This window comes from Balaenoptera physalus (assembly GCF_965194825.1).
Source record: "Balaenoptera physalus genome assembly, chromosome: 18".
Taxonomy (NCBI): domain Eukaryota; kingdom Metazoa; phylum Chordata; class Mammalia; order Artiodactyla; family Balaenopteridae; genus Balaenoptera; species Balaenoptera physalus.
The window spans coordinates 14944945-14962575 of NC_138899.1; the positions used below are offsets into that span (position 1 = coordinate 14944945).

At 44.6% G+C, this 17631-nt stretch overlaps 1 protein-coding gene across 4 annotated transcripts in view; it reads left to right on the forward strand.

Moving 5' to 3' along the window:
- The window catches only part of ABCC4 (ATP binding cassette subfamily C member 4 (PEL blood group)), a 218850-nt gene that overhangs the window by 77790 nt on the left and 123429 nt on the right, over nt 1–17631 (forward strand). For all 4 annotated transcript variants that reach the window (XM_082434600.1, XM_082434599.1, XM_082434598.1 and 1 more), the window contains 7 exons: nt 652–741; nt 1335–1498; nt 2645–2770; nt 4290–4539; nt 11102–11203; nt 14846–14935; nt 16133–16324. In XM_082434600.1, the coding sequence (XP_082290726.1) occupies nt 652–741; nt 1335–1498; nt 2645–2770; nt 4290–4539; nt 11102–11203; nt 14846–14935; nt 16133–16324 (1014 nt within the window). The remainder of the gene's footprint in view (nt 1–651; nt 742–1334; nt 1499–2644; nt 2771–4289; nt 4540–11101; nt 11204–14845; nt 14936–16132; nt 16325–17631) is intronic.

Here is a 17631-nt window from a genome sequence, read left to right on the forward strand (position 1 = left end):
CTGTATTTACTGTTCACTTCACACCTGAATTACAGGTGTTGGTATATATCTTGTCCCATCTCCAAAGACAAGAAGACATGACTATCAGTAAATATATCTCCAGGAGCACCTGGTGTCCTCCACATAGTAGATAACAAATATCTGCCATTCAACTCTCATACGTACCCTATGATCTTATGCACGGTGAAGAGTTATTTCCATTCAAAGAATGAGGAAACTGAGAATACAGTGTTGAAATGATGTCACACACAAAATTAATGATTGATTTGCAGCCTGTGTCTCCTAATTTCTGTCCTTAAGGCACCTTCCCTGCTCTCATCTAATATGGCCCAAAATTACTTTAGTTGGCTTCTAAGCATGAACCTACATCCCTTTATATTTTGGGCATGTCCAGATTCATCAAAAAAAAAAAAAAAAAAAAGTGGGAGATTTTGCGTCGGCCTCTGTTTGCTGTCCTTGTGGGCGTGGCTGTCGCCACATTGAGGCGTCAAAGGATAAACATGGGTTCCTAGAGCCCTGCTGTCAGGGGTCATCCTGCCCGTCCTGGCGCCACTCAAGACCCCGCGAAAACGTGCTCTGTTTTGTTACGTTCTAAGAGTGACTCGGTATCACCGCAGGGATCCAATTCTCTGTTACCCTCTCTTGTTCCAGGCACTTCGCCTGAGTAACTTGGCCATGGGGAAGACCACCACAGGCCAGATAGTCAACCTGCTGTCCAACGACGTGAACAGGTTTGATCAGGTAAGCTGCCCCTGGGGGAATCCTCTTCCATTTCCTGTCCTTACTGTGTTTCGCTTTTTGGGATGCCAGGTGCCAGTGTTTGGCGTTGGCCAGGATTCTTTTGAAGGCATAAGACCAAGAGTTCTCTTTATCCAACTCTCATTTCTTCTGTGTGCAAATTAGATGTAATAATGTGTACTGTCCTTTAGCTGAGAATTTTATTTTTCTAATAATAAATAGGCAGCAGTGTTCTTGCCCCGCGTGGTTAGTGTCTCGAAGGGTCCCCCTGGAGTGGCCCTTCTTGACAGGGGCTGAATTCTGGGGCAGACTTTGAGGAAGCCCTGGGCTCATTTGTGGGATGGACAAAACTGAAATCTTCCTGGTGCTCCCGGTCCTCTTCTCCCTGGACGTCCCTGAGCCTGGCCCTGTGCTGTCCCAGAACAGCGTCACCTGGGGTAGATACTTGATTTCTGCTTTAGCAGGTTTAAAACCCGCTGTGATCATTTCTGTTTAGGTTCCCGTCTGTTCTTTGACAGAAGATTGTTTCTAAATTGTGTCCTTACTGGTCTGGTTTTTATACATTCCTAAGAAGGCTTTGTTTTTTTTCTTTTAAGGTAACGATATTCTTGCACTTTCTGTGGGCAGGGCCACTGCAGGCTATCATAGTGACCATCCTGCTCTGGATGGAAATAGGAATATCATGTCTTGCTGGGATGGCGGTTCTAATTATTCTTCTGCCTTTGCAAAGCTGCATTGGGAAGTTGTTTTCATCACTCCGGTAAGAGAAACACTGGTTTAAAAAAGTGTTAATATGTAACTGGTAACATCCACCATCTGCTTGATGCTTTTGTTCAACAAAAACAAAACAAAAATGCCTTCTTTGGTCTCTCTGCATGTGTTGTAGACCCTTTAGGCTTAGCCAGTAGATGCTCCAGCCTTACGCTGAAGTTTGATCCTGAAGCGGGAAAGGTGACAGCATCCGCTGGCTCCTCCCGGCACCGTACCTGAGCAAGTAGAGTGTCCTTAAGCAGAATGTACATTGAAGAGTGTTATTTAAGCATTATTAAATAGTAATGATCTTATAGGGTCAATTCCAGATGCATCTAGTTTTGTTATGCTTGTGTTAGAGCCATTTTCATGTGTGTATATGTTTGCATCTTGTTTTTAATTCAGCGTTTCCATTAAGTTATAAGCACCCCAAGGGCAAGATCGATCTTAAATATGTCTTTATAAAGCCACATTCCTAGCAGCCTATGTGATAGAAAAGTGGCTGGTGATGAAGAGCCTAATGCTGATTAGTTAGGCTTGAAGCAGGTCCCAGAGGGTTGGAGGTAGGTCATTGTGCGGGTTCTCAGGTGAAGCTCATTGAGAGAGAGAGAGAGAGAGAGAGAGAGAGAGAGAGAGAGAGAGAGAGAGAGAGAGAGAGAGAGAGAATTTCGTTTCCTCTCTTTGCTGTGGAGAGGTGTTCCGTATCCTTTGAGGCCCTGTTCCAATGCTGCCGGGTCTCTGAAGGCTTTCTTGTTCTCCTTTCCCAGTGGAATTAACAGCCCCATCTTTTCTGCTCCCCAGCACTTTACTCCTCTTTTATTACAGCACAGCCACTGTCTTCCTGTTAAGAGTCGGGTGTCTTTCTGCCTTCCCTACCTGACCGTGACATCCTTGGGCAGATGGTTTGTATCTGATTAATTCTGGGTCTTCATTAGCAGATACTGCAAGTTCTCCAAGTTACTTCTTGAATTGGGCTGAATGGTTGGCTTCCTAATTGAAGTCTTCTCCATTTCTATTTTGAGTAGGACCTGCCTGTCAGCGCAAAAGAGCTGTACGGAATCATTTGATCCCTGGTCTCTGGCTGTGCCACTGCTGCTGCTGATAAGGAAAGTTGGGCTGTGGTCACTAAGGCTCATCTCTCACGTCTGTCCCTTAGGAGTAAGACTGCAGCTTTCACAGACACCAGGATCAGGACCATGAATGAAGTTATAACTGGCATCAGAATAATAAAAATGTATGGTTGGGAAAAGTCTTTTGCAGACCTTATTACCAGTTTGAGAAGGTAAGTTTTTGTATATATACAGCATATTTTCATAATTTATGTCTTATTTACTGAATGGTTTAGAAGTCTTACCAAGTTTTCACATTAAGGTGAACTTAACTACTATCCACTCCACCCCCAACATGTGGCAGTGGGGTTAAGTAGAACAGTGGAGACATCATTTTAACCTGCTCTTCCATTTACCATCTTCTTAAAGGAAAAAAAATATATGCTTCTTACTTATACAGAAATTAAATTCCAAGTATTTCTTTCTTTTAAAAAAAATTTATTTATTCATTCATTCACTCATTCATTCATTTGTTTATTTATTTTTGGCTGCGTTGGGTCTTCGTTGCTGCGCACGGGCCTTCTCTAGTTGCGGCGAGCGGGAGCTACTCTTTGTTGCGATGCGTGGGCTTCTCATTGCCGTGGCTTCTCTTGTTGCGGAGCACAGGCTCTAGGCGAGTGGGCTTCAGCAGTTATGGCTCATGGGCTCAGTAGTTGTGACACACGGGCTTAGTTGCTCCGTGGCATGTGGGATCTTCCCAGACCAGGGCTCGAACCCGTGTTCCCTGCATTGGCAGGCGGATTCTTAACCACTGCGCCACCAGGGAAGCCCCCAAGTATTTCTTAATAGCACAGATTCCAAATAAACAATGATTTAAGATGTTGGCATCTAAAACAATATTTAAACTAAAAGTATAATTTATGTTAATATAGCACAAATAGGGAGATTATAAAGATTGGGTACTTATATCGGGCCAAACTTTATGAGTCAGTATTATTCATTCCAAACAAAGCCATAAATATCTTTTTTGCTTTGCTTTATGTTTGTAGAATTTTTTTCCATCTTTGACTTAAATACCTGATGAGGGCTTACACTCCAGCACAGGGTACTTAGACTTCTCCGGCAGCACCCTGTCACCTCTCACTTTGCACCTTTGTGGGTGCCCCTCCCTCTGCTGGGAATACACTCGCATCGTCCTTCTTCTCTGGCCTCCACCAAGCCCGACTGACTCCAGCTCATCTTCTCAGGGTCCACCTGCGTGTGACTTGCCCTGACTCTACTGCTCCGAGTTACACGCCTCTGCCCTGTGCTCCCGTGGGGGCCGTGCTGGCGCCTCTGCCTAATGTCTTGGTGTCTCACAATTTTGGGGTTGTTTTTTCTATTCTTTTATGAGTTCGGCAACTCCTGGAGGGGATGGGCTGTGTCTTTCTGTCATCAGTGAGGAGCCCGGCACAGGACTTCTGGTTATGAATGGATGTTGACTAAATGTTCAAACCCAGTCTGATTGACCCAAAATGTTTAAAATGTGACACTAAGCCTCTGTTTAGTTGGAAGAGTGAAGTGGTGATGAAGCGTGTGGTCTTTGTGTCGGGCAGGCCCCCGGTGTGCACTGTGTAGTATCTCCATGATGTGAGGGGTGGTTTATCTTCATCTGTGTGCACTCCCTAGGAAGAGGCCACTCACACAGGGCGCTTGAATTCATGTCTTGGATGTTGATGCTTCTTTTAAAATCTATTTCCTACTCTTTTCCAGGAAGGAAATTTCCAAGATTCTGAGAAGTTCCTACCTTAGAGGAATGAATTTGGCATCGTTTTTTGTTGCAAGCAAAATCATTGTTTTTGTCACCTTCACCACCTATGTGCTCCTTGGCAATGTGATCACAGCGAGCCGTGTGTTTGTGGCGGTGACACTGTATGGGGCTGTGCGGTTGACAGTCACCCTCTTCTTCCCTTCGGCCGTCGAGAAGGTGTCAGAGGCAGTCGTCAGCATCCGAAGAATCAAGGTTTGCTGACAAATAACTTTATTAACTTGTCGGTGGATTTTACCTAAAATGCCTCCTTTTATTTGGTGTCACTGTGTGCCAGTTAGGTGAGATCTAACGCTCTCACTGCCTAAGCTGGTGGTCGTCCCAGAGAGTCTTTAGTGCTCCCGTCTTCTGACATAGGGTGCGTTATAAATACCTTAAGAGGCTGCTCATCTACGGGCAGTAGTGTAAGTAGCAGCGGTGCAGGGCTCTTGTCGAGTAATGACTGCAGGACGATTAAGTTGCCTGAAAGTAGGAGAAGCGAACAGATCTCATCTCCTGTGCTCACTCCATGGACGAGGTGACAGCTGTGCTCAGTCCTGGGGTGAATAGGTTCCTGTCTGGGCCGGGCGGGAGTGAACATGCTGAGAGGTCTCTGTCCCTTGGGCGGGAAGCACGGCCTCAGCCTCACCTCATTCTCTGTGTTTACAAATGGGTTCTTTCCTCCGTAGATGGTTTGCTTGTTGATTTCTGAGCATGCCTTTTCTCCATCAGCCTTTTTGTCCCTGTTCTCTTTTCACTTACGTGTAATCCTATCTCTAGCTGCCCTCTTTCTTTCAAACTTGTGATTCCCGCCATACCCACAGTCACTCTCTCTCTCTTTTTAATCTAACTGTCTGTAAATTGCCAGGGGTGAATAATTTACATCACCAAGATAAGAACCTGTAGATATTTAAGGAGTTGTGTGTTTATGAATTGGTGTAAAATGAAGATAAACTGGCTTTGTGAGCCAGCCTGGGCGTGAGCTTGAGTGTCTGGGCTTTACAAAACATCTAATTTGTTTTGTTCCTACTTCTCGATAGTGATGGATGGCCAGTAATAGATCTCTTGTGAAGTTAGATAGCTTTGGCTGTGATTTTTATTTGATCATTCAGTCGTCATAAAAGGTGAGTTTTTTTTTTATGATGAAGTTTCTATAGTATAAAAAGCTATTGCCCATAAAACAGATCAGTTATACGGGGTCAGTTCTGCTCCCCTGAATTTATCGTTCTTTCTTTCTTTTCTTTTATTTTTCTTTAATTTTATGTATTTATTTATTTATTTTGGGTCTTCGTTGCTGCGTGCGGGCTTTCTCTAGTTGCGCCGAGCGGGGGCTACACTTCATTGCGGTGCGTGGGCTGCTCGTTGCAGTGGCTTCTCTTGTTGCAGAGCACGGGGTCTAGGCACGTGGGCTTCAGTAGTTGTGGCGCATGGGCTTAGTTGCTCCGCGGCATGTGGGATCTTTCTGGACCAGGGCTTAAACCTGTGTCCCCTGCATTGGCAGGTGGATTCTTAACCACTGCGCCACCTGGGAAGCCCTTATCATTCTTTTTGATGGGGGCTTCTAGCAACATTGTTAAGGGATGGTCCATGAAGTTCAATAAAATTTCTTTTGTGAAGCTTTCACATCTTGAAAGAGGATATTTAGGGATATCCTTGAACTGTAGTGACATTCTTAGTGACACAGTAACCTGTCCAGATGGAGGCTTCACACGTGTGTTGTGCTGCTGTGGTTTTGTTATTGCTGCTGCCGCAGCTGCTGTCTTCGATCGCTGCTGCCGAGGTTGCTGTGTGGTCCGGGCACTCCTGAAGCCTTTGCATATCATCTCATTTAATCCTGATAGCAATTGAATGGGATAAGCATTAGTGTCCCCACTTTACAGATAAGGAAACAGGTTCCTATAACAGGTGAAATAGCTCACCTATCCTTACATAGCTAGTAAATGACAACTAGGATCCTGCCCAAAGCGTGGTTTTTTAAACCATTGTTACACTGCCTTCTTAGTACCTTCTAGCACGTGGAATATCTATTTTAAAGTGTTGTTTTCATCATCTGGTCTTAGTCCGAAGACCTTCAAAGTTTCCATGTTACTTGCAGAATCAGAATTTTAAACTCTAGGCTCCATTGGCAGCTCTGTTTCACAGCGCACGACCCTCCACTCTGGCGGGGGAGGGGGGAAGACGGGTTGTCTGTGTGACCTGTCACATTCATCCCTGGTTTTGGCTCACTCTTCTGGGCCCCCTGGGTTGCCTTCTCGTCAGTCCTTGCTTTAAGCAAATGCTGCTGAGCTTCCAGCAGCCCCATGCCCCTCTCCCGGCACTTTCGTTCGCACTGACCTAGGGCTTCCATTTGTGTGCAGGGCCAGCCCTGCACGGCCCAGCATCATGTCAAGCCGGGTGATCGTGTCGTGACTCCCCAGGAGTATTCTAAGCCCCTTAACAGGAGAGATGGACTGTGGGCTCCTTTCAGTTTTGGGGCTGCAAAGTCACCTGGAACACTAAGGGGAGGAGAAGAGCAAAAATTTGTGTTCTTTCTTTCCCTGCTTCTCAGTTAGATGTGTTAATGCCTAATTAGAAGATGAGAGTGGCAGCAAGAATGGAAGAACTAGGTGAGGTTTGACCATAGACGGGCTGGAGGTGTGGGGGCACGTAGAGTTTAGAACAGAGTGTGGTTGAAGCCCTGCTGCCCCACTGCCTTCTGCAGCCTGGGACTCAGACTGGATGGGCTATCTTCCAAGATTTCCACTCAGGTCATGTTTGGGGCTCCTAGGAAGAAAATCCACCACCCCTGGCTACCTTGGAGGTGGTGTGATGGTCCCCTTATTTTTCTCTTAGTAATGAAAGGGGACTGAAGGTCTTGGCGTTGAGCTACTGCAATAGGATTAAAAATATCTTGTCTCAACTGCAAAGCACTAAAAGTCTTCAGTGACTTTTACATCCAGTAAAATGTGTCTCTGAGGTTATATTGTTCACAGAGCTGCTTAGGTTTTCCCCTACCAGCCACTGGGAAGTCAGTCTTTTTGGCTGCAGTTCTGACGTTGATACTTTCCCTCATGATGTGTTGTGGATCTGCACTTCATGGCTCTAATGGCAATTTAATTTCACCTTTTTCATCAGCCCGAGTCCTGGGGAAAAATGCAACCAGCACTTCTTGCAACTTTACAGGCTGGTCTTGTGTTGAGTGGAGTCTCATTTAACCCCTGGAAGATTGTGACTTCTTTCCCTTTGCAGACTTATTATTTGTAGACAAGTGCTCAATAGATTTAATTCCTCATTTAAGGCATACTTTTTCTTTTTTTTTTTTGAAAGTGGGGAATTTCTATTCTACCATACATACACTGGATATTGAGGTTTTTTATCTTGGTAACACGCTTAAGGTGAAATTGGAATTTCTGTCTAGACAAGATGTATAACATACACGCATAACCTTTTGCTTGCTGCTGTGTTAGCTCAGACCGTGTAAGGCTGTAGCCACGCAGTCACCGGCTGGACGGATTTGAACAGCCACGTAGTCTGTTCCTTCCCTTAGCCTGATGCCCACGATGGGCTGACTCTGTGCAAGGCTTGGTCTCAGGTGGAGTTGGGACTGTGTAAGTGCAGGAATCACCGAGTGTCTCCCCTCTTTATGACTTTATATCCCTGTGAGGGTTCAGAGGTAGGGAGCGCAGTGCCAGCCTGGATCCTCCTGAGCTGGTTCCCAGGAGGATTAGCATTTGAGATGGCCCAGAAGGGTGGGTGGCATTAGTACTCAGGGTGTCCAGGCAGAGGCCACTTGGGGATGTGGACATAGGTGCTGCTGGGTCACTGGAGGGGGTGAAGCGTGCTGGACACTCTCAGAGGTGCTGTAAGGAGATCAGGAGGGAGTGGTGTTGGGGGAGCGTCGGTGGTGCTGGGGAGGGCTGGGGAAGGAACCAGCAAAAGAAAAGGCGTATGAGTGTTTTAAGTGATTAATAGCAAGTGAGATTGTGAAATTATGTTGCTTCAAGAGGAAAGGAGAATTGGGAGAGGGATGAACTGCGGCAGCACAGGCGAGAGCTGGTACCCGGCTGACGATGGGAGAGGTGGAGTGGAGAGAGAACTCAGGCTGCAGAGGCTGAAAGCCTGCAGAGGAGTCCTCAGACCACTGTCCATCCTGCCTCCTGCTGGACACGGGCTCGCGGCGGGTAGGAGCAGCCGCGCCCAGTGTTCAGTTCTCAGTGAGCCTGGATGAGAGGAGGTGGGAACGAGAGGATAGCGTCTCCCGCCAGCTGGTCCTTGAGAGAAACGTAAGGGTCTCGTCTTCCTTTTCCTGCACAGAAGCGGGTTTTCATGTTCAGGTTTTTTTTGTTTTGTTTTGTTTTTTAATAAATTTATTTATATATTTATTTAGTTTTGGCTGCGTTGGGTCTTCGTTGCTGCGTGCGGGCTTTCTCTAGTTGCGGTGAGCAGGGGCTGCTCTTCGTTGTGGTGCGCGGGCTTCTCGTTGCCGTGGCATCTCATGTTGCAGAGCATGGGCTCTAGGCACCGGGGCTTCAGCAGTTGTGGCACACGGGCTCCAGAGCGCAGGCTCAGTAGTTGTAGCGCATGGGCTTAGTTGCTCCGCGGCATGTGGGATCTTCCCGGACCAGGGCTCGAACCCGCGTCCCTTGCATTGGCAGGCGGATTCTTAACCACTGCACCACTAGGTAAGTCCTCATGTTCAGTTTTTACCAGTTGTTTTGAAGTAGAAGGTTGCAGTCATATTTGTAGCTTTGGGGCATGGTAGACAAGGATGTCAAGGACTTGAAGGGTGTTTATGATGTTTAGGGTAGTAGGTTACTATTCACCTGTTGTTTTCTTTCTCAAACATGCTCACATGGTTGTTTCAGTTCCCCCTGTTTTGTTGGGATTTGATGCCTGTGGGTCCTAAAATGAGCAATGTTAAAGCTGCTTACACAGATAGTTTGTATTTCTCTCATGCAAGCATCCTTGTAAGGCTGTGTATGGGTTTCCTGGGTCTCCTTAACAAAGTACCACAAACCCGGTGGCCTAAAGCCACAGAAATTTGTTTTTTCTCAGTCTTGGAGGCTAGGAGTCTGAAATCAAGGTGTCAGCAGGGTCACGATTCCTCTGAATTCTATAAGGGGGAATCCTTTCTTGCCTCTTCTAGCTATTGGTGGTTGGAGACAAACCTTGGTGCACCTTGGCTTGTAACAGCCATTACTCCAGCCTCCGTGTCCGTCATCACATGGCTGTTTTCTGCTTGTGTGTGTCTCTGCATCTCTCTTCTGATAAGGACCAATCATATTATGTTGAGGACCCACCCTAGTCCAGTGTGATCTCACCTGAATTGATTACATCTGCAACAACCTATTTCCAGATAAAGTCACGTTTTGAGGTATTTGCGGTTAGGACCTTAACATTTTTTTTTTTTTTTTTTGGTTGGGGTGAGCAATTCTCCCTGTAACAAGTTCCATGGCTAGTATGATCCTCCAGGGTGTTGGGGACCCAGACTCTTTCTCTCTTGTTGCTCCTCTGCATGTGGCCCTGACCCAGCTGGTGACCTCCAAGGCCCAGGCCGTGGGGTGGATGAAGGTACCGGACATTGTCACTTTCCACCGGCCTGGATGTAGTCACGTGGCTACACCTATCTGCTCGGGGGGCTGGAGAGAGAGGGCCTCCTTCCAGGCTGCCAGGTGCCAGCTAAAATCCGGGGTTTGTTACCTCAGAGGAACGAGAGCAGATTCTGAGAACAGCCAGCAGTCTCTGTCTGCCACACGTTCACAGTTCTTGGTGGGGGGAGTGGGCAGTGAGGGTGGTATTTCTCTACCACTGTAGCTTTTCTTGTTGAATTATGTCCAGCATTTGCAGGGCAAGAGGGAGTTTTCCTATATATGGTTATGTTAGTTCAGTAGTGGTTTGCAGGACTTGGTTTTATTCAGCTGAATTGCATTGAATAGCTGCTAAGGGGTGTGAATAAGTGGGAGATGCGGCCATTCCTGCTGTCGAGGAGAGAGGGCGTTGACTAAGGAGAAGAGACAAGTGATTGTGAATAGTTGCTTGTAAACTATTTCTTAAGAGATAGAAACTTAATAAGAGCATTTCATTTTTAGAACAGTGACTCGAGTGATAGTTAATGACAAGCAGTGATTGATTTAACGCGCATGAGGAGTAAAGCAGAGTGTACTTAAGTGCCCAGGGAAAGGTCACGACCCAAAACAGGCAGAGCCAGGGTTTTTGTAGGTCTTGTGTTCCCAGCCTGTACTGTGCCGCCTGATACCTGCAGGCCTGGGAATGGCCTTCCTCTCTGTGTTCCTAGCTATGTTGCATGGTGCTTGGCACATGGTGGGATTCAGTAAATATTTACGGAATAATTCCCTACCAACTCTTTTGTTTATTGTTAGTAAAACAATAGAAATATCAACCTTTTAAATGTGTTGGAGTTTGGAACCACATTTTCTCCTTAGGGTGGAACCAGTACACTTGTTAAGAAAGTTACAAAGACAGCCTCAGGGCCAGGAACTCTTCATTTGTCATATATGTAACATATCTCATACTATACCCTATAAAGTATATGTACTATACATATAGTACTTTATACTATAAAGTATATGTATACTTTATTGTATATTATTACAATAGTATATAATATTCCATATATTACCTAGTCTGTTCTAATGTGAACCTACACTTTAAGTACAGTTGGCAAAACGATATGTAGGCTGTATAAAGTTTTTTACTGCAAATTCCAAGAAAGCAGTTAATTTTGTTTATGCTTTTCTCCTGGAGTTTAAACAATCTATGTTTTTCCTTTTTTCTGTAGAACTTTCTGTTACTTGATGAGATAACACAGTGCAACCCTCAGCTGCCATCAGGTGGTAAAATGATAGTGGACGTGCAAGATTTCACTGCCTTTTGGGATAAGGTAACACATCCTGTGTATCAAGATTGTGACTGCTAAAAGACAACAGATTTATTGGAGAACTTTGAGGTTTTACACCTGGTGTAAAATGTGACCTGCTAATTTACTGAAAGTATGTTATAAAAATTCTCCAAATCAGGAGTAAGGTTTGCAACTAATGGAGATGAAGTGTAAAATCAGCCTAAGACATTTGACATGTTGCTCTCTCTCTCATTTTCAAGAGAGCTTTCAAAGTATTAGCACATTTTGACCTTAAAGTCCATATGTTTGTAATGTTAGAATTTATATTGATTGTAGAGAAAAAATGCTGCAGTATGGAATGGGTTAACTAACAATATACAACCAGTTGTTACAGACCAGAGGCTTTGGGGAATCAGTGTACATTTTTTGCCTTGATGTTCTCAGATCATCTTATTACATACTGAGGCCATGATTTAGGTCTTTGCTGTGGGGCAGGGTGGGGCTCCCCCATGCTAAGCTTCTCGATGGTTCTGGCTACTTTGGTGGCAGCCAGGGACAAGGAGGCGACAGCAGGAGGGCATAGTGAGCACCAGTGGTTCCCAGTTTTAGGGTTGCACTGTGTGGCAAGCTGACAGGGATAACTGGTGATTTTACAACACTTGGTTTATTTATGACGTTCAGGCAAACAGGAGAAACAGCAGGGTCCGCTCTCAAAACCGCACACCTAGTGCAGCCCCCTTTTCCGACGACTGAAACATTCCTGCCTCCCCGGTTCAGTGGTCCTCTGTGGATTACTCAGTAAAACAGAACCCATAACCACAGGAGAGGGAATTCCATGTAGGGAATTACTTATGCAGAGGATGAAAGACGGGGGAAGAAAAAAGCAGAAAGGGCAACTGTACAGCCAGGTGGGCAGGTGGCAGAAGGTTTCAGGGACCCAGGTCTCATTCATGAAATCATGGGACTTGGTCTCAGTCTTTAAGGAGACAACCCAACCCAGAGATTAGCAGTGGTGGGAAGCCGCTCCCACCCCCAGGGCTGGAAGGACCCAGACGAGGTGGTGCCTCTACCAGAGGGTCCACCATCCGGCGCAGAGCCCAGGAGCTCGACTGCTGGTGGGAGTGGAGACCACAGTGCAAGTGTCCGGCCCGTGCAGACCCCTCGTGTGTATTCCTGCCTGTCACACTAAGTGCGGTGCCACTTGCATCCTGTTCACCTACTTCTGATTCAGCACCTGCTTCCCCACCAACAAAACAGTAGTACGTTCCCAAATAAATAAAAATATACCCCCTTAGCTTTCGCACATGGAAACTCTAACAAGGTACCTTATCTGACCTGATAGTTTCTCCTACCTTAATATTGTAGATTTACCTCCTGCTTGGTATTTCTCATCATAATACACTTGAAGCATTTATGAAAAGCACCATTAAAATTCTATTACGATGGCAACTGTCTGTGAATGGTAACACATACTTTGTATGGAACATTAACAAAATCCCTTATACCAAACTGTGCAGCATTATAAAGTGAGCTGTTTTGTTCTTCTTGCAAGAACGTAATAACACGCTATCAGGCTTCTGTGCAACTTGCACTGTCGTACAGAGCACCCGATTCTGTGGTCCTGGCCTTGCCTATGGAAGGCTGTGCCCTGTGCTGGGTCATTAGTAACTAGGGCCTCTCAGGTTAGGTCACGGGTGAAAGAGCCCTCGGGAGGGGGAGGGGCACAGACCTTGGGGATTTTTGGAGAGAAGCTGAGTCTGAATGAATCCCCTGCTGGGTTGGGAGGCTGGAGATAGACATGAGCTTTCTAAGGTGCTCCACTATACAGCCAGGTGGGCAGGTGGCAGAAGGTTTCAGGGACCCAGTCTCATTCACAAAATGATGGGACTTGGTCTCAGTCTTTAAGGTTTAAAATAAATGGTCCTGTGGGAGCCTCCAAGGGACAGGGAGTGGGGCTCAGCTGATGATCCTCGTAAATCCGCATGCCCTGAGCCTGGATAACCAGGAGAGGACAGGCCCCAGTACCATGGGCTGTCGAGTGCTGCCCCCTTCTGGTCATGCCAGAGCAGTGCCCGATCCTGAAGCCTGAACAGGGAGGGAACTCAGTGTCTGGTCCTGACACACTGTGAGGTGTGGTGACAGCGAGCTGATGTTTGTAGGTGGCCCACTATTTTGTCATCTTAACTGAGTGAAAAGTGGTAAAATAAGAACCCTAAGTTTCAGAGAAGAAGAAAGAAGTGGAGAAGCTTAGATGTTTCTCATATATTAAAATCTAGCTTCTTATTGATAGATTTGTAATTCCTGTAACATCTGGGGCTAGTGTTTTGGTGATGAAGAGCCTCAAGCCTGAACAGGGAGGGAAGTCCGTGTTTCTTGCCCTGACAAACTGAGGGGCTGCAGCAGGAAGCTGTGTTTCTGGTGGCTCATTATCGTGTAGTCACAACTGAGTGAAAGGTAGCAAAATAAGAATCCAAGTGTTAATCAAAAAGAAAGGAGTGGAGTAGCTTTAAAAAAATGTCTCGTGTTAAAATATGGGGCTAGTTATTTTGATGATTAAAAATAATTATTTTTTCAGTAGCTGCCTGTATCTATAATCAGTTCAGTTCTTTCCAGAGAAATTGTCCATTTAGAACATTATCCAGACTTCTTATCCAGACCCTGTGCTTTTATTAGTCTTTTGGTCATTTTACTTAATCACATGTAACCACTTTTTTTTTTTTTTTAACATTAGCAGTTAAGAATTTTTTTTAAACACTTAGTATATGTTAAGAAATACACATACCCCTAAGTCTCTTTATGACAGAATTTACAGTTTGTTCAAGAACTTGACCTGTGATTGGCACGATGAGTACCTTATCCTTCTCCTTTGTGTTGGATTGTTTGCTGTGACATGTACCTCCGTGGTTTGTTTTTGTTTTTTTTACAGTAGAAGTACTTTGTTGTCCCTATTTACCCAGAATAGGTAATGCATGTAAGAGGTACAAAACTGAGGCTTTATCGCTCTAACGTACTGTGTTATACATGATCCCCACCCCACCCCCTCCTTTTTTTCTTGGTTTTTGGTGTTAAATTGAATCTCTGGTGAAATTGGAGCCTTGACTGCCATTTACGTGACTTTATTTATCAAGAGCAACTTTATCATATAAAGTGCCCCGTTGCTTGCTGAGCATTACTGAGATTCATTCTTTATCAAGTGAAAATAAAGAGATGAGTGGAGATGTCAAATTACTAGCAGAGGACCAGGCATGATATGTACTTACGCTGCCACCCTGTGGAGAGTAGTGAAGTAAACAACACCAATGGCTATAATGAAAACTTACAAATGATTAAAAACCTCCCATACTGGATATTCTATTAAATATATTATATTAATAAGCTAGTGTGCATCATGGAGTTTGCATTTCGAGGAGGGGCCTTGTCATTTCAACTACTTAAATTCTGTGGGTGTCTAGAGCTGTGTCCGTATGAAAATCTGGCAAAAGAAGTAGGCTTCCTAAAGGCAACTAAAGCTGTTTCAAAGGTGTTTTTTGATGAAAAGGCCCCCAGGACTCACTATCTTAAAATAGGAAGGAGGAAAGTATGGGTTATATTAGCATATCAGTGACTTACGTTATTTTCTCTACTTTCTGAAGTTTGTTTTTTTATTTTATTGAAATGAACCATTTTGTAAACTTAAATTTGCAGGCATCAGAAACCCCAACACTACAAGGCCTTTCCTTTACTGTCAGACCTGGTGAGCTGTTAGCTGTGGTCGGACCTGTGGGAGCAGGAAAGGTAAGTTATGATGCCTTTCGTCAGCTTGATGCAGTGCCGCAGCCCCTGTGAAATTCTCAGAGTCGAGCCCAGAGCTGTAGGTAACACAGTTTGAATTGGGTGTATCTCGAACAGCATTTCTCTGTTCCATGGAACATTAGTTTTGCAAGAAGGTTGCATGTCCAAATAAATGTGGATAAATGCACATTGTGTTTTCCTTCTTGGTGCTTCATGTTACACAGTTGGGAACTGCTTGTTGGGACTTTGGATGTCTCAGTGAAGGAAATTATTTATGTGACAGCTGTTCAGGACAGAATGAGACAATGGGGACTTCTTTCTGTCACAGGGGTCCCTCCAGGAATTCTGGAGGTTGTAATGGCTCTTCCGGGAAGCTTTGAGCATTTCCTCATGTGACTTGACTTGGTCCTGTCAGTACACGTGTAGTGAATGTGCAGCCATGTGCTGGAGCTAAAGATACAGACGTGAGCAAGACCCAGACGCCTCTGCCCTCCAGAGGCAACCATGTTCTGGGGTGAGACAGATGCGCAGGCAGATTATCTCAGCCCAGTGTGGTGAGCGCTGTGATGGTGTGGACACAGGCACGCCACGTCTGTGTGTTATTAAAGATTTGAAGGACATGTGCACATGCACTTGGTCTGCAACAACAAAATACAGGAACCTAAACGTGGGATATGTACACGAGGGGGTGATGATTTAATTTATGATGGACTTTTGCTCTTTGGACACGACTCACTTCAGAGTTTTTTAAAAAAATAATCATCTTTCGATATATTATTCAGAGAAAGCTTTATTTAAGAACAAGTGTTTGTCAAGTAAAGGATACCCGGATGCAGGAACAACTGCACTAAACATCAGATACATGAAGCTACACATCCTGGTGGGCTGCTCTGCTAGTTAAGGATGTTAAACATTCTAACTTAGTCTTTGCTGAGTAGAGCATTTCAGTTGGGGGAAACTCTTGGGCAGTTTAGATTGTCATAGTATTATATTAATACTCCTTATCAATCATTAGTGTGCATTGACCAGTAGTGTTGTTTTCAATTTTTTTTGTCTCAACTGCCACAGCTGTACTTTATCCTCTTTTAAAGGAAAAGGGTTCTATCGTTTATCAAGCGCCCAGGGTGGGGACAGTTGTTCTGCGGGCATGTCCGTCCTGAGCGCTGCCTGTTCACGCCTGTGTGTTGCCATCTGTTTCAGTCGTCACTGTTGAGTGCTGTGCTGGGGGAACTGCCCCCGAGCCAGGGGCTGGTCAACGTGCACGGGAGGATCGCGTATGTTTCTCAGCAGCCCTGGGTGTTTTCAGGAACTGTGAGGAGTAACATTCTATTTGGGAAAAAATATGAAAAAGAACGATATGAAAAAGTAATAAAGGCTTGTGCTTTGAAAAAGGTGAGTAATGACTTTTGAGTTATATATACTCAGATTTCAAATGATGATAGTGTTGGTTTAAACTACAAGGTTTGTTAAAAGATCTTTTAATGTTGTTTAATGCTTTGAAGCTGGTCTTCTGGATGAACATGTACACACGTATGTGCTACTGGTTGAATTCGGATGTAACGACGCTCACAGAATGCCTTTTTGAGGGAGGGGACTGTTTCATCTTGTGACGTTTCATTCACTTTTACCTTCTTTTTTTTTAATGCACAATTACAAAAAATTGTAAAAATAGAGAGCACAGTTTAATGAACTCTCAGTTACCCACCCTCAGCTTCAACCAGGATCAGCTTGTGGCCAGTCTTGCTGCATCTCTACCCCTGCCCACCGCCAGCCCCACTCCCACCCCAAATTATTCTGAAGCAGATCCTAGACCTCAGATTAGTTCATCTGTAAACATTTCACTAGTTTTCTTTAAAAGACCTTTGGAAAAATATTACCACATTATTACACCTGAAAAGTAACCTGAATTTCCTGAATATCATCAATGTTCTCGTCAGTGTTTACGTGTTGTTAATCATCTCACTGGGGGATTTCCTTAACCATTGGCTTGAATCAGGCTTCACATAAGGTCTGCCCCCTGCACTTGGTTGATGCCTCCTCGGTCCCTTTCATTCTCTAGGTTTCCCTCTCCGCTTCGCTTTTGACTTGTAATTTATTATTTAAAGAAAAAGTAACGCTTTAACATTTCTTCTTAATATGCCCTATTTTCAGTGGGGGGAGAGATTGTTTTCAGAAATGGCATTGAATTTCATGGAAAATGGAACATTTCTCTGTACATGGGGATTTAAATGAAATTAGTGAATCAGTTATGCAAACTGAACTTAGCTAGTAGGATAATATAAAGTAGTGAAACAAAAGAAAAAATATAAATACTGATAAATACTATGTTACTCTCTTTGGTTATAAAAATCTGTGAATAATAGCGTTAAAGAGCTCTCCCCAGAGTCTGGTCAGAGCAGTCTGGACATCCTATTGTTCTTTTATACTGTGAGGAGAAGGCTGGGACAGGTTTTCAAAGGTGTGGTGTTAAAGGCCTGCGTGGAAATAGTTACTCTGCTTGAACAGTGGCTTGAACGTCATAGACTGTAGTAGATGAGTAGCATTTGATGATGTTACTCTGCTTGAACATTGGCTTGAACGTCATATACTGTAGTAGATGAGTAGCATTTGATGATGTTACTCTGCTTGAACATTGGCTTGAACGTCATAGACTGTAGTAGATGAGTAGCATTTGATGATGTTACTCTGCTTGAACATTG